The sequence below is a fragment of the Pistacia vera genome, unplaced genomic scaffold, assembly GCF_008641045.1.
Source record: "Pistacia vera cultivar Batoury unplaced genomic scaffold, PisVer_v2 Contig423, whole genome shotgun sequence".
Taxonomy (NCBI): domain Eukaryota; kingdom Viridiplantae; phylum Streptophyta; class Magnoliopsida; order Sapindales; family Anacardiaceae; genus Pistacia; species Pistacia vera.
Window position 1 is genome coordinate 174771 of NW_022196250.1, and position 24605 is coordinate 199375.

The 24605-nt window shown below is 36.5% G+C and overlaps 1 protein-coding gene across 1 annotated transcript in view; it reads left to right on the plus strand.

Annotated features, from left to right (window-relative positions):
* The window catches only part of LOC116142989 (aspartate--tRNA ligase, chloroplastic/mitochondrial), a 28965-nt gene that overhangs the window by 3937 nt on the left and 423 nt on the right, over positions 1-24605 (plus strand). Inside the window, 17 exon segments of the mRNA XM_031428410.1 lie at positions 10877-11180; positions 11183-11212; positions 11215-11255; positions 11776-11919; positions 12010-12119; positions 13138-13249; positions 13358-13439; positions 19624-19648; positions 19650-19703; positions 20041-20161; positions 20734-20856; positions 20984-21179; positions 22544-22731; positions 22836-22907; positions 23060-23158; positions 23259-23339; positions 23956-24013. Coding sequence (XP_031284270.1) covers positions 10877-11180; positions 11183-11212; positions 11215-11255; positions 11776-11919; positions 12010-12119; positions 13138-13249; positions 13358-13439; positions 19624-19648; positions 19650-19703; positions 20041-20161; positions 20734-20856; positions 20984-21179; positions 22544-22731; positions 22836-22907; positions 23060-23158; positions 23259-23339; positions 23956-24013 — 1840 coding nt within the window.

Sequence of the window (24605 nt, forward strand, 5' to 3'; positions counted from 1 at the left end):
ATTAATATGTGTGGTGATTTTAGTTTGTCAAAATTCGGAGAAAAGCTGGAAAAAAATATGTATTGTCCATGATCGCTTAAGCGATATATAGCAACTACATATATCGCTTAAGCGACAAAAGGTTTTCTATAAGGATCGTTTAAGTGAGACAATAAATCGCTTAAGCGATCGTGCATCTGGATAGATTTTTTATACTGTCATAGACTAATCGCTTAAGCGACCAAAGTAAAAGCAAAGAATCGCTTAAGCAAGACCATAAATTGCTTAAGCGATCGTGCATCTGGGAAAATCTTGATTCTGCCTCGGACTTGATCGCTTAAGCGATTTGGTATCACTTAAGAGATCAATGGTAAAAGCGAAAATCGCTTAAGCGACCAAGGTAAAAGCGAAAATTGCTTAAGTGGAAAGTAAATCGCTTAAGCGATCGTGCATCTGGCATATTTGATTTTGCCTTTTACATGATCGCTTAAGCGACTAAGGATAAAAGTGAAGCTCGCTTAAGTGATCCTAATCTCGCTTGTATGTGATCGCTTAAGCGACTACATCTGAACATACTGGATTACTTAAGAGAGACCTAGGATCGCTTAAGCGATCCATTGTAGTCGGATTACCTTTATTCTCCTTTGACAAGATCACGTAAGCGATTATAATCGCTTAAGCGACTAAGCTAAATAGATAGGACTCTTAAGTAAACCCTATATCACTTAATGACCAAGGCTAAATAGACGGATCACCTTAAGCTACACCATATATCACTTAAGCGATTAAGGGTAATTTACTTGGTACTTTAAAACATTCTATAGTTTAATACTCTTTCCATGTTTATGTTACCATATTTAATACAGACGTAAAAGAACTAATTTAATTAAAATATAATTTTAAAAAAAATTGATTAAGTGATATAAATATCAATAAGTTGACACAAGACAGACCATGGTCCACTGAACTAATTACCAGTCAAATTGAAGCTTATTTCAATCTAATCATTCTTAATCTCATCCATATTTATGAAATCAGGTACATTTCTACTACATGTCATACTAGTGCGTTATGACATTCATCCATATATCATACGGTTGTAACCTTAATATGTGTTGATGGAATTAGGTTGCAAATAATCCTTCTTAATTGGCCTTAATAAGTGTTATTAACCGATGTCGCTTAACATTAACGTTAATAATTATGTGATGTTGTGAGCGTCTGAAGTTCACATTAACGTCACTTAATATAGGACAACCTATTCCAAAAAATAAATAAATAAATAAAAGGAATCGTTTAAGCGATCATGTCATCGCTTAAGCGATCCAATGTTGATAAGCTTTCATCGCTTAAGAAATAGTGTTAATCGCTTAAGCGATCTTATGAAAGGCAATAAAAATAATCCATATACATTGGATCACCTAAGAGATTTCATTTCTAGCTTAAGTGATCCTGTGTATTTAGCCTTAGTCGCTTAAGCTATCACGTACAAGCAAAACTCAAGATCACTTAAGCGATGCTTCACTTTTACCCTTGGTCGCTTAAGCGATCATGTACAAGGCAGAATCAATACCTGCCTAGATGCACGATCGCTTAAGCAATTTAATTTCTTGCTTAAGCCATTGTTCGCTTTTACTCTTGGTCGCTTAAGCGATCAAGTCTAAGGTAAAATCAAGATCTACCTAGATGCACGATCGCTTAAGCAATTTACGGTCTCGCTTAAGCGATTCTTCGCTTTTACCCTTGGTCGCTTAAGTAATTTTGGATCACTTAAGCGATCAAGTCCGAGACAGAATCAAGATCTACTCAGATGCACACTCGCTTAAGCGATTTATGGTCTGACTTAAGCGATTGTTCGCTTTTACCCTTGGTTGCTTAAGTGATTCTGGATCGCTTAAGCGATCAAGTCCGAGACATAGTCAAGATCTGCCTAGATGCACGATCACTTAAGCGATTTATGGTCTCGCTTAAGAGATTTTTCGGTTTTACCCTTGGTCGCTTAAGCGATACCAAATCGCTTAAGCGATCAAGTTCGAGGCAGAATCAAGATTTGCCAAGATGCACGATCGCTTAAGCGATTTGTGTTCTCGCTTTAGCGATTCTTTGCTTTTACCCTTGGTTGCTTAAGCCATTTTGAATCGCTTAAGCAATCAAGTCCATGACAGTATAAACATCTATCCAAATGCACGATCGCTTAAACGATCCTTTATAGAAAACCCTTTGTCGCTTAAGCGATATATGTAGTCGCTTATATATCACTTAAGCGATCATGGGCAACACATATTTTTTCCAGCTTTTCTCCTGAATTTTGACAAACTAAAATCACTAACATATATTAATTCCATATTTTCTCCTGAATTTGACAACCTAATTGCATCAACACATCAATGCCATGTATGAAGAATACTAAATAAACTCAAACTCAAAAAAAGGAGAGAAATACTGAATTGCTTTTGTATTAATCTGAAATGTGTCAATTACAACATTATATACAACAAATAAATCTCCTATATATATCAAAAACAAAAGCAGGGCCAACTGATGCCTAACAACACCAGTTGATCCAATTATTCAAGACAACCCAATAAGCCAGCATCACATAAACTACAAAATTCTAAGTCCAACTTCCATACCTTTTGATGACATCATCAAGAATGACTTGGATTGAGTTTTGGTCAGTCAAAAGGGATCCATATGCCCATAGAAGCACTCAACAGCCCAACGCTTCGGACAATTACTCATTGTTTCATCAATCAAGCCGTCCATCGGGGTGTTAGTCATGTCGAACTCAATAAATTTCAATGCATATGCTCTACAATCAGCACTACAATAGGAGGAAGACATTGGCATTATAATTAGCTTATAGAATATTTGTATTATGTAAGTTTTATACAAAATTTACCTTGAGTCATTTGTCGGGACAAGAAGGCGCTCGAGTAGCCACTTTCCCATCAGTAGTTCATCACCCAAGTGCTAAAACATCCCGCTATTATGCAACAGCCGCAAGAACAATACACACAGTGGCTGTAACTCCGTCTCCAACTGCCTCTCTCAACAAATACTGGGATTGCAGTCAAGGATTTGCAGCAAGCCCTCCTCTAGTAGCATGACGACGGTTATCCAATGCATATCCTTGATGTTCATGATGCAGTATACTCTTTTAACGTTTTCCCAACTGTTGCCATGTTTGGGCCTTTCCCCTCGTACATACTGCATCATCCTGTCATCAAAATTGAAGCTTATTTCAATCTAATCATTCTTAAATACATCATCCATATTTATGAAATCAGTACATTTCTACTAACAGATTTTAGTGCTCACCCCGTTGTTTTCCCATGTTTTGCAGGACCTAGGTGAGGGCACTGTCGGATGGATGTCGGCGTGCGAGGAGGAGTGGCTACACTGTCCCTGATGTTTTGATGACTTTTTGTATACGTTATATATATTTTGTGTAAAAATGCATATGTTTGTAAAGAGTATATATATATGTTTAATAAAAGAAAAATTTGGGCCCAATTTCTTTATGTTATTTTATATGTATTTCATTATAAGTTTTTGAGGAGTAGTGGCTATTACACATCGATGATGTATTGGCACTTATGAGGCGACGACAGAGCAATAATTGTGATATTCTGTATTCGCACTGTGCCATCACTAATGTGGCTTTTGGCCAAACGCTAGTAATTACATATGACAGTTTAATGAAAAGACCATTGGTAGAGGTGCAACAAGGGGAGGCAAGTGGAAAAGATTGGCCATAGATGACTTCGACGGTGTCCTTGATGATTTTCAGTTTGATGACAGGATGATGCAGTATTTACGGGGGAAAGGCCCAAACATGGCAACAGTTGGGCAAATGTTAAAAGAGTATACTGCATCATGAGCATCAAGGATATGCATTGGATAACCGTCGTCGCGTTACTAGAGGAGGGCTTGCTGTAGATCTTTGACTGCAACCCTAATATTTGTCGAGAGAGGCAGTTGGAGATGGAGTTGTAGCCACTGTGTGTATTGTTCCTACTACTGTTGCACGACAGCGGGATGTTTCAACACCTCGGTGATGAACTATTGACGGGAAAGTGGCTACTCGAGCGCCTTCCCGTCCCTACAAATGAGTCAAGGTAAATTTTGTATAAAACTTACATAATACAATTGTTTTATAAGCTGATTATAATGCTAATGTCTTCCTCCTATTGTAGTGCTGATTGCAGGGCATATGCACTGAAATTTATTGAGTTCAACATGACTAACACCCTGATGGATGGCTTGAATGACGAAACAATGAGTAACTGTCGGGAGCGTTAGGCTGTTAAGTGCTTCCATGGGCATATGAATCCCTTTTAACTAACCAGAACCTAATCCAAGTCATTGTTGATGCTGTCATCAAAAGGTATGAAAGTTGGACTTAGAATTTTGTAGTTTATGTGATGCTGCCTATTGGGTTGTCTTAAATAATTGGATTATCTTGAATTGGATCAGCTGGTGTTGTTAGGCGTCAGGCTGTTGATACTTGGGTTGTGATGTTGTTGCTGATGTTGATGCTGAAGGTGTGTCGGATAATTTTGGAGGATAGGGAAGTGGCTGAAGAGAATGATGAAGAGGGGGATGGAGGCTACTGGCCCTGCTTTTGTTTTCGGTGTATATAGGAGATTTATTTGTTATATATAATGTTGTAATTGAATGTGACTGACATATTTCATATTAATACAAAAGCAGTTCAGTATTTCTCTCCCTTTTTTTAGTTTGAGTTTATTTAGTATTCTTGTTACATGACATTGATGTGTTGATGCAATTAGGTTGTCAAATTCAAGAGGAAATATGGAATTAATATGTGTTGGTGATTTTAGTTTGTCAAAATTCAGGAGAAAAGCTGGAAAAAATATGTATTGTCCATGATCGCTTAAGCGATATATAAGCAACTACATATATCGCTTAAGCGACAAAAGGTTTTCTATAAAGGATCGTTTAAGTGAGACAATAAATCGCTTAAGCGATCGTGCATCTGGATAGATTTTTATACTGTCATAGACTTAATCGCTTAAGCGACCAAAGGTAAAAGCAAAGAATCGCTTAAGCAAGACCATAAATTGCTTAAGCGATCGTGCATCTGGGAAAATCTTGATTCTGCCTCGGACTTGATCGCTTAAGCGATTTGGTATCACTTAAGAGATCAATGGTAAAAGCGAAGAATCGCTTAAGCGACCAAAGGTAAAAGCGAAAATTGCTTAAGTGAGAAAGTAAATCGCTTAAGCGATCGTGCATCTGGGCATATTTTGATTTTGCCTTTTACATGATCGCTTAAGCGACTAAGGATAAAAGTGAAGCATCGCTTAAGTGATCCTAATCCTCGCTTGTATGTGATCGCTTAAGCGACTACATCTGAACATACTGGATTACTTAAGAGAGACCTAGGATCGCTTAAGCGATCCATTGTAGTCGGATTACCTTTATTCTGCCTTTGACAAGATCACGTAAGCGATTTATAATCGCTTAAGCGACTAATGCTAAATAGATAGGATCTCTTAAGTAAAACCCTATATCACTTAAGTGACCAAGGCTAAATAGACGGGATCACTTAAGCTACACCATATATCACTTAAGCGATTAAGGGTAATTTACTTTGGTACTTTAAAAACATTCTATAGTTTAATACTTCTTTTCCATGTTTATGTACCATATTTAATACAGACGTAAAAGAACTAATTTAATTAAAATATAATTTTGAAAAAAATTGATTAAGTGATATAAATAATCAAATAAGTTGACACAAGACAGATCATGGTCCACTGAACTAATTATACAGTCAAAATTGAAGCTTATTTCAATCTAATCATTCTTAAATACATCATCCATATTTATGAAATCAGGTACATTTCTACTAACATGTCATACTAGTGCGTTATGACATTCATCCATATATCATACAGTTGTAACCTTAATATGTGTTGATAGAATTAGGTTGCAAATAATCCTTCTTAATTGGCCTTAATAAGTGTTATTAACTGATGTCGCTTAACATTAACGTTAATAATCATGTGATGTTTTGAGCGTCTGAAGTTTACATTAACGTCACTTAATATAGGACAACCTATTCCAAAAAAAAAAATAAATAAATAAAAGGAATCGTTTAAGCGATCATGTCATCGCTTAAGTGGTCCAGTGTTGATAAGCTTTCATCGCTTAAGCGATAGTGTTAATCGCTTAAGCGATCTTATGAAAGGCAATAAAAATAATCCATATACATTGGATCACCTAAGAGATTTCATTTCTAGCTTAAGCGATCCTGTGTATTTAGCCTTAGTCGCTTAAGCTATCACGTACAAGCAAAACTCAAGATCACTTAAGCGATGCTTCACTTTTACCCTTGGTTGCTTAAGCGATCATGTATAAGGCAGAATCAATACCTGCCTAGATGCACGATCGCTTAAGCAATTTAATTTCTTGCTTAAGCCATTGTTCGCTTTTACTCTTGGTCGCTTAAGCGATCAAGTCTAAGGCAGAATCAAGATCTACCTAGATGCACGATCGCTTAAGCAATTTACGGTCTCGCTTAAGCGATTCTTCGCTTTTACCCTTGGTCGCTTAAGTAATTTTGGATCGCTTAAGCGATCAAGTCCGAGACAGAATCAAGATCTACTCAGATGCACACTCGCTTAAGCGATTTATGGTCTCACTTAAGCGATTGTTCGCTTTTACCCTTGGTTGCTTAAGTGATTCTGGATCGCTTAAGCGATCAAGTCCGAGACAGAGTCAAGATCTGCCTAGATGCACGATCACTTAAGCGATTTATGGTCTCGCTTAAGAGATTTTTCGGTTTACCCTTGGTCGCTTAAGCGATACCAAATCGCTTAAGCGATCAAGTTTGAGGCAGAATCAAGATTTGCCAAGATGCACGATCGCTTAAGCGATTTGTGTTCTCGCTTTAGCGATTCTTTGCTTTTACCCTTGGTCACTTAAGCCATTTTGAATCGCTTAAGCAATCAAGTCCATGACAGTATAAACATCTATCCAAATGCACGATCGCTTAAGCGATCCTTTATAGAAAACCCTTTGTCGCTTAAGCGATATATGTAGTCGCTCATATATCACTTAGGCGATCATGGGCAACACATATTTTTTCCAGCTTTTCTCCTGAATTTTGACAAACTAAAATCACTAACACATATTAATTCCATATTTTCTCCTGAATTTGACAACCTAATTGCATCAACACATCAATGCCATTTATCAAGAATACTAAATAAACTCAAACTCAAAAAAAGGAGAGAAATACTTAATTGCTTTTGTATTAATCTGAAATGTGTCAATTACAACATTATATACAACAAATAAATCTCCTATATATACCGAAAACAAAAGCACGGCCAGCCTGATGCCTAACAACACCAGCTGATCCAATTATTCAAGACAATCCAATAAGCCAGCATCACATAAACTACAAAATTCTAAGTCCAACTTCCATACCTTTTGATGACATCATCAAGAATGACTTGGATTGGGTTTTGGTCAGTCAAAAGGGATCTATATGCCCATGGAAGCACTCAACAGCCCAACGCTCCCGACAGTTACTCATTGTTTCATCATTCAAGCTGTCCATCGGGGTGTTGGTCATGTCGAACTCAATAAATTTCAATGCATATGCTCTACAATCAGCACTACAATAGGAGGAAGACATTAGCATTATAATCAGCTTATAGAATAATTGTATTATGTAAGTTTTATACAAAATTTACCTTGAGTCATTTGTCGGGACGGGAAGGCGCTCGAGTAGCCACTTTCCCATCAGTAGTTCATCACCCAAGTGCTGAAACATCCCGCTATTATGCAACAGCCGCAAGAACAACACACACAGTGGCTGCAACTCCGTCTCCAACTGCCTCTCTCAACAAATACTGGGATTGCAGTCAAGGATTTGCAGCAAGCCCTCCTCTAGTAGCACGACGACGGTTATCCAATGCATATCCTTGATGTTCATGATGCAGTATACTCTTTTAACGTTTTCCCAACTGTTGCCATGTTTGGGCCTTTCCCCTCGTACATACTGCATCATCCTGTCATCAAACTGAAAATCATCAGAAGCTATTAGGATCGAATGCACGAACCATACCAGCACATCTTGAACCTTTCTAAAGAGGTATACCCATATTCTTCTAACCTTTCCTCTAAATCGCATCCCATAATAGATGTCTTCCTCCCCCTCCCCCACGCCCCCCCCCCCCCCCCCCCCCCAAAAAAAAAAAAAAAAACCTTTTTAGTCAAGTTATCGGCTGCCATACTCTTCTTTATTCTCTCTTACTCTGCTGCATCTGGAAATGCCCACATCTTAACCTGTCATCAGGACATATTCCATCATCCCAAAACGTAGTGGCTTTCCATCACCCACGAACCACATTTTTTTTTTTTTTTTTTTGGCTTTTACCTAAGTCAACACATATAGTACACTCTTTGCCCCTAGAATGCCTTTTTCTATTTTCTCCAATGTTCACAAAATGACCTAAACAACTCTCTTTGAATCATTCTATACCCTTCTTATGTTCCCGTAAAATCTCCATTATTCTCGTAAAAACTTGCCAACTCGACCTAACTGTCACCCTTACGGGGAAGTACGGTACCTTATCGCTTCAACCTCCAACCCATGTCTTTATTATTTACGCTTCAAAAAACAGCACAATCATATAAACTAAATATCAGCAAAAAAAAAAAAAACCAATATGCTGCCAATTTGGGGATATGGCTTCGAGGGCATCGGGCATGAGTTTTTTTGGCCTTGAGAGGACTGGGGAAGCAAATGCAAGCCCTACAAGGCTATTGTGGTAGGTTCCATGAGGTTAGAGGGCTGAGGATGGAAGGAGGTGGCGGAATAGGGAGGTTGGAGGTTGCCTTGCATATTACATGGTTGGCCACGCACAGCGCATGTAGCGCTAAGCGTGCTGTCGTGGCCAGCCCTGTAATATCACAGCAGCCCTCTAGTCCCCCTTTCCGCCCCTATTTCCATCACCAACCCACCAACCTCCCACAAACAACCTCCTTACGGCTCCCCTTGCCTTTCTCCCATCCTTTGGAACCCAAACAAAGCACTCCCCCAATGCTCGCCAACTACTCTGACAAAACGACACAGCCACCATAACATAAAACCAACTACAATATCTCCCAAATTCGCACAAATCAATCAATTTCTCATCCAATTAAAAAAAAAAAAGTAAAAACGTACCCTTTTTTCACCGACGTCTTCCTCCTCACTTGAATTCTCGCTGGCGTCCTCCTCTTTAGAACCATTTTCTGATTCTTCTCTCTGTTCTTGTGCCGCCATCATCTCCTCTACCTCTAATCACCTTCACTCATCGGATTCAACTAGAGCTTCTTCTTCGACACCTTTGAACTGCCACTGCCGCCAGAGTCTAGGATTGAAGTGGGGTTGGGTTTTCCTCCTCTTTCTGATATCAGCCATGATTTTGTATAAGGAAGCTTTAGGATCGAATATTTGCCGAATAGGGCACTTTCGTCGTCAGAAAAGACAAAGAAATCAAAGGTGGTCTTTAATCGTTTTTTGGGTATTTGGCTTGATTAAACGATTTTGAAGGGTGTGGGTTGTTTTTATTTTTCAAAATTTAACGAACTTCCATTAATTATAATATTACCCACATATGTTTAAATCCTTTCACTTTAACCCGTTTTACATGTTTAATGAATCCTAAGTGTGCCACATCAGTTTTTTCTAAATATAAAATATTGAAAAATATTTTTAAGGTCATTTTTTTAAATCCAAACTTGGGAGGTCTAGGGAGTTAAATTTCCTCCATTTTTTTGGATGACGATGTTTAGACAAATTTAAGTATATCTCAACTAATCTTCGAGATCTATTAACACGCTACATACTAATGTTTCAAAGTAAGTCACAAATATGATAGGTGGTCCCAAAGAGTTCGAACCCAAGAAATCAATGAAAGGAGAAAACTTTCTTGACTGCCAAACCACCTCCTTGAGGTTCTCCTTGGTTCATAACGACATTTTTTTCAAAGGTGTCTGACATTAGTCTAATCTATCATATGCAGCGATAAATTGAAAATTGTGAAAATTACACCAATATAAACCAAATTATTATATTTAGGGAGGGAGTTTTGTTCTTTTTGTTTATTTTGATTACATTATTTTATTTTACTTTCTTATTTTATAATTTGCATCTCTTATATATTATTTTTAATATTATATCATAAAATTCTATGATAAAGATTTCTTTGATTTAAATACTTATAGTTTTAATTTATTAAATAAAAGATAACACTATTATGAAAAGCATTTTTAGGATTTTTCTTATATTTTTACACCTAATTTATCTTTTGCTCTTTATTTATAATGAAATGAAAAAAGGGCTTTTATGTCTTTTTACAAGTTTTTATGGGTTAGATAACGGTTTGAGTAACCACTTGCTTTTAGAAGAAAATATCGGCTCTGTTTGGTTCACATTTTGTGTTTTTAGAAAAAGTTTTTTGAAAAAAGTTAAAAAAAGTTGAATTGGGCGTGTATTACGATGTAGGATTTACAAATTAAAATACCCCCTATGTTTGTTTTTTTACAAAACACCCCTTATAATAAAACATTAAAGTTAACAAAAACACCCCCAATCCACCCTCAAATAGGACAGCCGACCACCACCCGCCGGGGTGGCCGGAGTCGCCGTAACAAAAACATTAAAAATATTTAAGGGTATTTATTGAATTAACAATTTGGAGTTTTAAAAATATTGAATAAAGTTGAATAATTTGGTGTTTTTGAGTATTTTACTATTTAACTTTTTGGGAATACTAAAAGAGTATTCCCAAAATCCAACCAACGAGCCATCATATTTGGACTTATAAGTTACTCTTTAATTGAACTGAAAGCCTTAACATCTTAGCAGTCTGAGCACGGTAGGCCACGCTTTCCTGGAACTCAACCATGTCCCTCCTCATCAAATCTCCTCCTCTCTCTCTCTCCGCACCACGAGAACTCTCTCTTGCTTTCTCTTCAAACCCTCCGCAACAACAAAAGCACTTCCAGAAAACAAAAGATTTTCTCCTCTGTTTCTGCTTCCGCTGAAACTACCACCAACGCTACTGCCATTAAGCCACAATTGCCTCTCAATGACGCCGCCCTCGATTGGGTCTCCCCCCCGGGTACGGGGGAGTTAACGCCTGATGATGGGGGTAAACGGGTCAGGCTTTGCGGTGGGTTGCCCTCCACCGGGTCCATGGTGGCTCACTTTTCTTAACCTCAGAGACCATACTGGAATTGTCCAGGTACTATTAATCTTTTGTTTTTTTATTTGTTTGTGTGCTTGTAAATTCTTTTTAAGAAGGGTAGCGTTATTGTTATGAAAATTATGAGAATTTTAGTTTTGGGGGCGGTTTTATTTTGACTCTATTAAAATTTAAATATTCTTTTAGATTTTCCCAAGTGTTTTTTTAGGTGCTAGAGGTTTAAGAAATCAATTTTTAGATACAATGCGCTTGAAAAACTGTTTCTTTTACCAAAATAACTTTTTTACCATGTGATATTTTTCATATAGGCACATATTGATGTTGCTGCAATGATTAGAAACCACTTGAAATAAAGGCTTGGTTTATTGAAATTAAGTGTTTCCAGGGGCCATAGGTCTTTTTTTTTTTTTTTTTTTTTTTTTTTGTTTTTTTTTTTTTTTTTTTTTAAAGAAATGTGGACGGGGTGATTTTCTAGTAGGCATGTATTGAATTTTCAATTTTCCTATTTTTAAAATATTTTTTTAGTTAAAATTTTGTTGTTTGTATTGTTGAATTATAGGTTACGACGTTGCCTGATCAGTTTCCTGATGCTCATTCCACTGTGAATGATTTGAGGTTGGAATATGTGATTGCTGTGGAGGGTGTGATTCGGTCCCGGCCAAGTGAGTCGGTTAATAAGAAAATGAAAACTGGCTTCATTGAGGTATTTTATTGCTTGTCGTTACTTCATTGGCTCCATTTATTTTGGTATATAGTCCAATTTGAATTATGTTTCTGACTACCTGTGCCTTAGGTTGCTGCAGAGGATGTTCAGGTATTGAATTCTGTGAAATCAAAGTTGCCCTTCCTAGTTACTACTTCTGATGATGCAAATGATTTTGCCAAAGAGGAGATTCGCTTGAGGTGATTGGTTTTAAGACTATTCAAGTGTTTTTGATATTGTCTTAGGTTGGACTAGACTGGATAGAAAGGTATTCTTATATTGTATTCGGTCCAGTATTATATCAAACAAGATTATACATGAAATCAATAAGTTTAAATTTTGGTCATGCAAACTAAATTAAGCTAATTTAAATAATTATTAATTAAATATTTAAATATCAATTTAAGTTTAATTATAAAATTTTATTTATATTTATTTTTAATAATATCTATATTTACTATAATAGTTAAATTTAATATTTAATATTTGTAGTCGTAAAATAATCTTAGTTAATTAATTATAAAATTATACTCAATTACTTTATTAAATTGCTCCGTCAATGCAAGGAACAAAGCATACAGCATAAGTGCATAACCAGAGGTGTAACTAAAAAGACTTGTGGTTGTCCTCGGGTCTCGTTTATGCACTGTCTACTCACTACTGGACTGGTAAAAATTAATGGAACACAGAAAAATAATACTTGGACTCTCCAAACATGGGTCAAAGACATGTATTACTGTGCTTCCTTTTCCGTATCCTGTACTGTGGTGCAATTATACTCTTCTTACTCAAGATTTTGAGTCATATTCTCATGTTAACCATATCATTTGGATAATTGTTAAGTTTTGTTTTGTCCAGCACCATAGAATGTAATTCTTCTTTCCTTATGGCACTGCCGCCACTACTTTTTCTGATTTCTGCTGTCACTCTATTATGGTATCAAGCATGTTATCATAAAATTGACATTTACTTTTATATTAAATTTGATTGATGGAGGCATTTAATTTGATTGTTTAATTACTCATTCTTTTGTGAAAACATTGTGCTTAACGTTCTTTCTGCTCCGGTCTTTGATTGAAAGCTTTTTTTTATCTCAATCATTTTATGCATCATTGATTGCAGACATCTCTTGTTACATGAATCATTTTTTGGGGTTTCAATATAATTTTTTATTTGATAAAATTTCTTTATTTTTTTGACTCAAGTACATGTTAACAGATATCGTTGCCTTGATTTGCGCCGGCAGCAAATGCATTATAACATATTGTTGCGGCATAAAGTAGTGAAACTCTTTCGAAGACATCTGGAGGATGTACATGGATTTGTGGAGGTATTATCTATGGAAGCTTCTTTATTGTTTATTTGATTTTTTTCTTGCTTCAAGTTATTTATATTTATTCTATGTTTTGGTTCTTACTTTTTCATGGTTTTAAGGTAGATTGAGACTCCAATACTCTCTAGGTCTACTCCAGAAGGCGCTCGTGATTATTTGGTTCCCTCAAGAGTTCAGGTATTTACCCATACTACGAGCTTCTGTTTATTCAATAGCAATTGTGTTTCTTGTACTTGTGATTCTGGAAAGACCGAAACCTTAATTCTAGAGTCTGTTGCAAGTTTGATATAGAATTGGATTCAGATCTCAGGAGTTAGAATGCTAGCTTGTTTTTATATTTTTGAAGGGGGAGGGCTCCCTTATCTTTTTGTGTTAATTATGCTGAGCGATGCAGAAAGCTCATGCTTTTAGTGAAACTGACATTTGTGCTAGCAACATATAACTATCATTCAGCTCTATGTGGACTCTTATTGTTGTTTCCTATGAAATTTATGATACTTCTTATATAAGAATTGGTGTATCCATTATATGTTTATCTATGTCCAACACTCACTAGTTAACTTTAAAGGAAATCACTTACATGTATTAAGTAAAATTGGTAAGATTATGAGCTACAATGCATGGCTATTAACAAATATGCAAAAATTACTATTTTCATAATTGTCCCTGGGTTATGATTTATCAAGGAACAACAACTGATTATAGTTTATTACACTTCAATATATTGGAAATTCACAAATACACTTATTTGGCTATGTGTCTCCATGACTAAATTTCAGGAAGTTTCTATGACACCCTGTGTCCATGTCAAAACATTAAACTCATGTCTTTGTCTACTGATGTATCCTTCCTGCTCTTTCTGGTTTTTTTTTTTTTTAATTTATTTATTCTCCCAAAATCTCAATAATGATTTAGTTCAATATAAATGATAAATAAATACTTTAATGATTTTACTTTTCTTCTGATTTTAGTTTAAGATATAAATTTTCTATATGAATGAAGTGTTACAATCAAATAGGATGAATATTTGTTCAATAAGTTAAAGTGGTGAAAATACATATAGGGCTTTGTTTTTTTGTTTCTTTGTTTATTATATTCAATTTTGGGTTCTTTTCCAATGACAGCTTATTTTGTTAATGTTACAAACAGAGAACTGATTGTAATTTTCTTATATTGTATTGACAAATTATACATCAATATATAGGAAAATAAAGAACTAATCTAGGAAATAAATAATCTAATCTAGGAAATAAAAAATCTAACTTCCTATTTTATAGATTTGTTCCTATTATGTATTGATTACAATCCTAATATCCTATTATAGATTTATACACTCTTATTTTACAGATTTGTTCCTATTATGTATTGATTACAATCCTAATATCCTATTATAGATTTATACACTTAATCATGCAATATCTGTAAGATTTTGCATGATTATCTACAACCTCCCCCTCAAGAGGAGCATAGATTGTTAATCATGCCCAGCTTGTTTCAAATATAAATCAATCCGAACCCCATTCAAAGCTTAGTAAAAACATCTCTAGTTGCTCCCAGTCTTCACATATCCTGTAAAATTAAACCTTGCGGTATTTTCTCACGAATGAAATGACGGTCAATTTCAATGGGCTTAGTTCGTTCATGAAATACGGATTAGAAGCAATATGAACGCGCTTGGTTATCACACCACAATTTTGCTGGCAAAGAGGCCATAAGACCAACTTCGTCAAAAACTGATATATCCATATTACTTCACACACAGACTGGGCCATAGCCCTATATTCGATTCGGCACTAGATCGGGACACAACGTTTGCTTCTTACTTCTCCATGAGACCAAATTTCCACCAATAAAAACACATTAGCCCGTAGTGGATCCCTATCTCTTGGAACCCGCCCAATCTGCATCAGAGAAGCACTCAATATATTATGTCCATGATTTCCGTACAAAATACCACGTCCTGGAGCTCCTTTCAGATAACACAGAATCTGTTCTAACGCTGCCCATGATCAACAGTAGAGAAACATGATTGACTTACTACACTGACAGAGTCCAATATCAGGACGAGTGACCGTTAGATAGTTCAACTTTCCAACCAATCTTCTGTACCTCGTCAGGATCTTCAAATAGTTCACCATCTTTGGTAAGCTGCGAATTATGAAACATTGGCGTACTACATGCTTAGCACTCAATTTTCCTGTCTCAGTTAATAAGTCAAGTACATATTTTTCTTGAGAGAGGAAGATGCTTCTTGCTCCTTGTTACCATCAACCCCTAAGAAATACTTCAACACTCCTAAATCTTTTGTATGAAACTGATGTGAAGAATGACTTAAGTAATGAAATCCTGTAGTGTCACTCCAGTGATGATAATGTCATAACATATACAACAAGAGAATAATGCCAACTGCCGATTGTTGTAAAAGACTGAGTGATCAGACTTGCTCTTTGTCATTCCGAACTTTGCAACTACCTCACTAAACTTTCCCAACCAAGCACGTGGACTCTGTTTCAAACCTACAACGATTTGCGAAGATGACAAACTTTCCCATACTCCCCCTGAGCAACAATCCAGGTGGTTGCTCCATATAGATCTCTTCTGAAGGTCACCATGTAAAAAGGCATTTTTTATGTCCAACTGATGTAATGGCCAGGAATGAGTAGCTGCCATAGAGATAATAAGACGAAAAATTAATTTAGCCACAGGGGAAAAAGTGTGTCAGAATAATCCACTCCATAAGTTTAGCATAGCCTTTAGCTACAAGACGCTTTAAGCCTAGCCACTGACCCATCAAGATTTACTTAACAGCAAACAACCATTTGCATCAATAGGCTTCTTTCCAATAGGTAAGTCAACAAGTTCCAGGTCCAAGTACCATTAACATCTAAAGCTTCATTCTTCTATCATAGCATCATGCCAACCAGGATGAGATAAGGCTTTCTGGACAGTTCAGGAAGGGAGACAGAGTCTAGTGATGCCACAAAGAACCAAGAGAAGATTAGGTGATCATAAGAAACAAATGAAGAGATGGATAAGTACATTGACGTTTACCTTTCCGAAGAGCATGGAAGATCAAGATCATTCAGGTTGGATCCAACGACGAAGAGTCCTTGGGTAGGCACTGAAGTCTGAGTGTCTTTTGACGAGGACACAGGTATCGGGAATCACTGGAGACTGGTTTTAACGATGAAGGGACCGGTACAGGAGGTTCTGGTCGACGAGAAGAACAATGCCGAAATGGAGTTGTGGACGGACAAGTGGGTGCCGTGGAGGAACAGTATGTGGGGAAGACTCAGGTGGTGGGAGTAGCTGGTAGGGATGTGACAGTATAGATTAGTAAGTCATCGTCCTCCCCCTGACGTGTATAGGTAGACAAGTGGGGAAAAAAGGGGTGTTTTTAGAAAGTAACATCAGGTGACACCAGATATCTATTAGACTAGACAATAACATCGATATCCCTTCTGAGAGCGAAGTAACCTAGAAAAACACATTTAAGAGATTGGGATCTAACGGTTTTACTTGGGTCGAACATCACAACAAAACAAGTACTACCAATATCTTTGGGGCAATAGGAAACAAAGGCTTAACGAAGGGAGAGAAGAACACTGTAAGGAGTGGAACCATTCAGAATAGAGGAAGGCATGCGGGTAATTAGAAAACAGGCCGTGGAAACTGCATCGGCCCAAAACTTTTAGGAACTTGCATTTGAATAGGGTCTCGGCGGTTTCAAGAAGGCCCTATTTTTCCTCTCGGCTACTCCATTTTGGGAGGTTTGTCAACACAAGAGGATTGATGAAGAATGCCATGCTGCTCATTAAGACGAAAAGAACTCGAAAAATATTCTTTGGCATTATCGCTTCTTAATTTCTGGACAGAAGTATTAAATTGAGTTTTAACTTCAGCACAAAAGGCACAAAAAATGAGAAACAACTCAAAAACATTTTTTCATTAAATAGCCAAGTTACACGAGAGTTGTCATCAACAAAGGTAACAAAATATAAATCCAGGTTTAGACATACTAGAACACGACCCCAAACATCTGAAGTAGACAATCATTCAAAAGGGCACCTAGCTCGTTTATTGACTCTTGGACTTGAAGAAAGATGGTGGTGTTTGGCAATTGACATGACTCACAATCTAACGAAGATAATGTATATTAATAATGAGGACATAGTTCTCTTAACAATGGTAAAGAAGGATGCCAACCGACAATGCGCCTCAAAAGGGGTCGAAATATTGGAACATGCAATGGTTCTGGCACCTGTGTGTCAAGGATGTAAGCCCTCCAGATTCAGTCCTTTACCAATAATCTGCTTCGTCGTAAGATCCTGAAACAGGCAATGATCAGGGAAAAATGAGATGCAAAATTTAAGAGCACGAGTGAGTTTACTCACAGAAATTAAATTAAAAGCAACTGTGGAGACTCAATACAGAGGATAGGGAAATTACGGAGTAGGGTTAACAGACCCAGACCCAAGAACACAAGAGTTGATCCATCAGCTAAAGTAACATTAGACGAGGAATTATGTGACTGATATGAGAAAAAGACTAGGATTACCTGTCTATGATCGTGCACCAGAATCAATGACCCATTTGGAGGATGGGAATAAGACATATTTGGTTTACTTGAGTCGGCAAGAGCAGTGATAGAAGTAGATGAGGACTTCAATGATCTTGATACTGAGAAACTTGGCAAACATCATCAGCTGAAATCATAACCTTTTTTAGAAGTATCATAGTGGCAACATGAGTGACTGAGGTTTCTGGGCCTTATTTTGCAACTTTCTACACGTGCGCTTGGATATGATCAGGTTCATGACAATAGTAGCACACAATCCTCCTGACTCCTGACTTCGATCTCACGATAATTCGAACCCCCTCCTCTATTTGCTCCTGTATATATGAACGCCCAGTGTCATGATTCTAGATTATAGAGCACTACTATTGAATGACAGATGGAGTGCTTTCTGTACGAAGAACCCTAGTAATATGTCTTGGAGGGCGGTGATCTCAGAACTAGCAAGAACCTGAGATTTAGCAGATTCAAACTCAGAAGGGAGTCCAGCTAGAAAACTCATAATCGCCATTTCTCTCGTTGAGCTGTTGAACTTTCACATCAGCACTCACCGGTAGAGAATGTTAAGTTCTTCATATATCTTTTAAAATCCATAAAATAGGCCGTAAGAGACCTATCTGTTTCTCAGCTCGATAAAAAGCTTTGCATACATCAAAAATACGAGAAACATTCCCTTTCCAGAATAACAAAAATCTAGATAGTCCTCAATTCCTTCACATATCACAATGATAATTAAACCAAGTACCTCACTTGTTATGGAGTTCCGTATTGCAAGAACAAACCGGGCATCCTCTTCTCAACCATGTTGTGTTTTGAATCGTCTTCAGATGAATCTTTGGTGAGATGTCATCTTACCAATGCTTCGCAAATAAAGACGAATTGTCTTACTACCAATCAAAATAGTTATCAGACCCATTAAGCTTAGGTTCCGTAATTTTGACATTACAAGAACCCTATCAATTATAGACTTATCACTATGGTAAGAAGACGAAAAATAGCCAACAAAAAAAACTCTTCAAGAACGACTCTATTATCAACGAAACCACAAAACTGATACCAATAGAAACCGACAAAACTGTTCTGAACCTGCGAGAGAAACTGAGGAACTCTGCTGGTGACCGGACTCAGAGTGAAGGCTCGATCGCGCAGACGAGGCTTCTCCAGGCAGGCGGTGAGAAAAAACAAATGGCCACTCTCAGGGTAACTCACAAATATGCTCACTTGGCAGCAGAAAAAAAAACGAATGTGAAAAAAAACAAACCTAGAAATTGCTTCGAGTCTGAGATAGCGTCAGGGCTGTTACACACTTAGAGAACTATTGTATTTCTTATATTGTATTGCAAACTATACTCAATATATAGGGAAAAATACAAACTAATGCGTTTCGGAGACCACGAGGGAACCCGATCTGGTCCGTGATCACCGTACGGGACTGTGATGAAAAAATCTTACTTCTATTTTACAGTCGCACACTTGGTTGTGCACGGGGGTTATATGCGTATTCGGGATGGAGTCTAACTGTCTTGTATATGCCATACGAGGCGGCTGCGACTGGGAATATAGATTTATACACTCTTATTTGCAGATTTGTTCCCTATTTATTGGATTACATCCTAATATCCATTATGATTATACACTTAATCATGCATATCTGTAAGATTTTGCATGATATCTACAACGTTAAAAATAGCAAACCAGGTATCTACATTTTATCTTATTGCTATCTGTTAGTTATATGCTTCTTCATGGCTTGGTGGGGTCTGTTCATTCTAATGTGTATTTTGAAGCCAGGAACTTTATGCTTTGCCTCAAAGTCCACACTTTTTAGCAAATGTTAATGGTCTCGGTTTTTGATAAATATTACCAAATAGCAAGGTATTTTTTTTTGCTTCTTGACTGTTTGATTATATTAATGCGGGTGTTGCTATATCGACTATGCACTGCTTCTGCTTTTCATGATGCTTACTATTTAAGACCAGTGCATATTTTGCCCTGGACTCCTTAAGATTTGAAGTTAAAATTTTATTCCAACTTTAATGAACCCTAATGGCTAATTTTCTTTTTCTAGGAAATGACAAATGACCTATTCCCTTGAGGATTCTTTTTTTTTTTTTTTTTTTTTTTTTTTTTGAATTCCCTTGAGGATTCTTCCAATTTCAAATTGTCTACTTTTAGCTTTTGAGTGCTAAAATTTCAAAATTTGTCTTTACAGGTGCTTTAGAGATGAAGATCTAAGAGCAGATAGACAACCTGAGTTCACTCAACTTGATATGGAAATGGCTTTTACTCCTTTAGAGGACATGTTGAGGCTCAATGAAGATTTGATTAGAAAAGTTAGTATATTTTGTTTCCTTCAATTATTATTATTATTATTTTTTTTTTATTTTTTTTTTTTTGTAAGTAGACAGTATGAATTTATGAATGAAGAACGGCTATATTCCTAATTTCTGCCTTTGTTTCTTGTTTCATTTTGTTTTTCTCTGATTCTCCTCTTTCTTACTTTACTTATTTTATCCTTTCTGATCTGTATCATTTGTTTGTCATTAGAAGGAGCATTGGAAGGAGATTATGGTGATGACTATTGATTTATGATATTATGTTTTCTCTCCCTATTCTAATTGTTTCTTCCCCTAATTCTTCTTGATTTCTCCCTTTTCCATTCTTCTGGTTCATCTCCCATTACTTTCCCTTCTTTCTTTCTATATCTCTCTCTCCCTTAATTTCTAGAACTATTGGTCTTACTTCGGTTGTACACTTGCAATTTGTTATACAGTCGGAGGATATTCAAGCTTGTTATTCATGTCTTTATTTCATTTCTGCTCTGCAATTGCAGAAATTTGACATGTTGAAAACATCTCTATTATGAATGAGCACACATTTGATTAGATACTTTTGTTTGCTGCAGGTATTTCTGGAGATTAAAGGTGTCCAGCTACCAAACCCTTTTCCAAGGCTAACATATGCTGAAGCAATGAATAGATATGGTTCCGACAGGCCAGATACTAGATTCAATCTTGAGTTGAATGATGTAATCATCTGCCTTTTCTTATGTACTGATGAGGAACTTTTAGTTTCAAAGGCTTTCAGATTTATATATGTATATATTTTTAATTTTGCATTGTTATTACAGAAAGGGATTTTTTATTGGAATGCAGGTATCAGATCTATTTTTAGAGTCTCCCTTCAGAGTTTTCTCAGATACCTTGAAAAATGGGGGAATTGTCAAAGCATTATGTGTTCCTTCAGGAGCCAAAAGATATTCAAACACTGCTCTTAAGAAAGGTGATATCTACAATGAAGCAATAAAGTCTGGAGCAAAGGGTTTGCCTTTCCTGAAGGTTATGGATGGTGGTAAATGGAGACAATTGTTATCCTTTCTCTCTTTATCAAATTGAAGATCTTATAGTTTTTGTGTTTTACCATTGATGGGTTTAATATTTCCTTTCAGGAGAGTTTGAGGGAATTGCTTCACTGGTATCAAGTTTGGATCCAACAAATAAAGAGCAATTGCTGAAGCGATGCTCTGCAGGGCCAGGTGATCTAATCTTTTTTGCAGTGGGCCATCCTGCATCAGTTAATAAAACTCTAGACTGGCTTAGAATTTTTGTTGCCCATCAGTTGGGCTTAATTGATCATGTAAGTTTTTTTACCAGTCTTCAAATTTATATAATTATTTGTCTACAGGTATTATTTAACGTTTTTACCTTTTTTTATTTTTTTTTTTATTTTGGGATATCTAGTCCAAGCATTCAATTCTATGGGTGACTGATTTTCCAATGTTTGAATGGAATGAACCAGAGCAGAGGTTTGAGGTTTGTCTCTTTTTCCTTTTTCACCTGCAATATTAGTTCTATAGAGATTATATCCTGTTCATTAACATGTCCCATAAAAGTTATAGTCTGCAATAATGCTGTTTTACATCTTCTGTTTTTTTCCTTTAACATGGATTTGATATTCTTTGCAGGCCTTGCATCATCCATTTACTGCACCAAACCCTGAGGACATGGAAGATCTCCCCTCTGCTCGTGCCCTTGCTTATGACGTGGTTTACAATGGAGTTGAGGTTAATTCATTTATCCAGATTTCTGCATTTTTAAAGCTTTCTACTACATAAAAATCAATAATAAAGTTGTGTTGTTACTTGTTTCCTGTGATATTGTCAGATTGGTGGAGGAAGTTTGAGAATTTATAAACGTGAGGTCCAACAAAAAGTTTTAGAAATTGTTGGCATCTCATCTGAGCAGGTGAGGAGACTCTTTGGCTTTTAGCTGTTGTGCTCTTTGATTGAATTGTTTGCTTTAAAGTTTATTATGGCCATTGTTTGGGTGTTGTATGATTCTAGGAAGTTACAACAGTGTTCTAGCTATTTGGTCATTGGCAGAAGGTGTTTATCACCCATGAATTATGATATCTTTATGGGCCCAGCCAAGAGTCAATGGTCTGGATATCATGTTATGCATTTGAAGACCTTTTTTAAACCCTTCCACAGAGTCCAACAGAACAAAGAAAAAAAAAAAAANAAGATATTCAAACACTGCTCTTAAGAAAGGTGATATCTACAATGAAGCAATAAAGTCTGGAGCAAAGGGTTTGCCTTTCCTGAAGGTTATGGATGGTGGTAAATGGAGACAATTGTTATCCTTTCTCTCTTTATCAAATTGAAGATCTTATAGTTTTTGTGTTTTACCATTGATGGGTTTAATATTTCCTTTCAGGAGAGTTTGAGGGAATTGCTTCACTGGTATCAAGTTTGGATCCAACAAATAAAGAGCAATTGCTGAAGCGATGCTCTGCAGGGCCAGGTGATCTAATCTTGTTTGCAGTGGGCCATCCTGCATCAGTTAACAAAACTCTAGACTGGCTTAGAATTTTTGTTGCCCATCAGTTGGGCTTAATTGATCATGTAAGTTTTTTTACCAGTCTTCAAATTTATATAATTATTTGTCTACAGGTATTATTTAACGTTTTTACCTTTTTTTATTTTTTTTTTTATTTTGGGATATCTAGTCCAAGCATTCAATTCTATGGGTGACTGATTTTCCAATGTTTGAATGGAATGAACCAGAGCAGAGGTTTGAGGTTTGTCTCTTTTTCCTTTTTCACCTGCAATATTAGTTCTATAGAGATTATATCCTGTTCATTAACATGTCCCATAAAAGTTATAGTCTGCAATAATGCTGTTTTACATCTTCTGTTTTTTTCCTTTAACATGGATTTGATATTCTTTGCAGGCCTTGCATCATCCATTTACTGCACCAAACCCTGAGGACATGGAAGATCTCCCCTCTGCTCGTGCCCTTGCTTATGACGTGGTTTACAATGGAGTTGAGGTTAATTCATTTATCCAGATTTCTGCATTTTTAAAGCTTTCTACTACATAAAAATCAATAATAAAGTTGTGTTGTTACTTGTTTCCTGTGATATTGTCAGATTGGTGGAGGAAGTTTGAGAATTTATAAACGTGAGGTCCAACAAAAAGTTTTAGAAATTGTTGGCATCTCATCTGAGCAGGTGAGGAGACTCTTTGGCTTTTAGCTGTTGTGCTCTTTGATTGAATTGTTTGCTTTAAAGTTTATTATGGCCATTGTTTGGGTGTTGTATGATTCTAGGAAGTTACAACAGTGTTCTAGCTATTTGGTCATTGGCAGAAGGTGTTTATCACCCATGAATTATGATATCTTTATGGGCCCAGCCAAGAGTCAATGGTCTGGATATCATGTTATGCATTTGAAGACCTTTTTTAAACCCTTCCACAGAGTCCAACAGAACAAAGAAAAAAAAAAAAAATATTGGATCATGGCATTACTTTTGTTTTATCTTTACAAAGATAAGTTTCACATTCATAATTTTATTGGTTTTATTGGAACCTTAAAAGGGGACAGTAGAACTTATACATTTAGTTCATGAAGAACTTTAGTTCTAGTTAACAGATCTTAAGTGTTTACACTCCATGCTTTGAACATTTGGTAGCTTGAATTTCAACCTTGAAACTTGAGGGCTCTATGAAGTATGCTTGTCGCCGTAAGGCCTTGAGACTTGGGTTTATTCCGTTTATAGCACATTCTTGGTTTTTAAATACCTTTGCATTGTTTTGAGCATGGGGACTATATGTTATTTTTGTCTGCAGGCTGAAGCAAAGTTTGGCTACCTTCTGGAGGCTTTAGACATGGGTGCTCCACCTCATGGTAACTCTTAGCTTGCCCACACTTTTTGTTGTCCGTTTTGTGGTAAATACTTGCACACATGAAGCATATATTTCATGCACATCCTTGTAGTTTGTATCCCCAATTCTGTTGAGACATTATGGAATTAATAGGTATTTAGCTTTCTGTCCCAAATGTCAACAGAATATAATTAACTGTGGTTAACCAAATGTCATTTGTTCAATTCAGGCATGACTTTAGTGGGCATGTTGAGTTATTAAATGTGGAGGAGATATTTTTTATGATAGACTTTGAATTGCTAGTCTTGAGATTAAAGATGTGCTTGCTTTAGCTGCACAGGCTTTCGATTCACTGCTTAGGGACAGCATAGGCAGACCTGTAAGGGAATGACTAGCTGCAAGAAATGCCTATTATTTGGATATAGTCTGATGTATTGAAAGGTCTTTCATCGAAATAGCATGTGCACTAGCTAGTCAAGTATTGTCTCTGTAGACTTCTTTTGCTTAGACAGCAGTTTTTGTGGGGTTTTTTGGCTTCTCTAGTACTTGTAGTATACATTTTTTCCTGTAGCAATCTCATTGCGTTAATTTGCCTGCCTTGACTCTGATGGTGA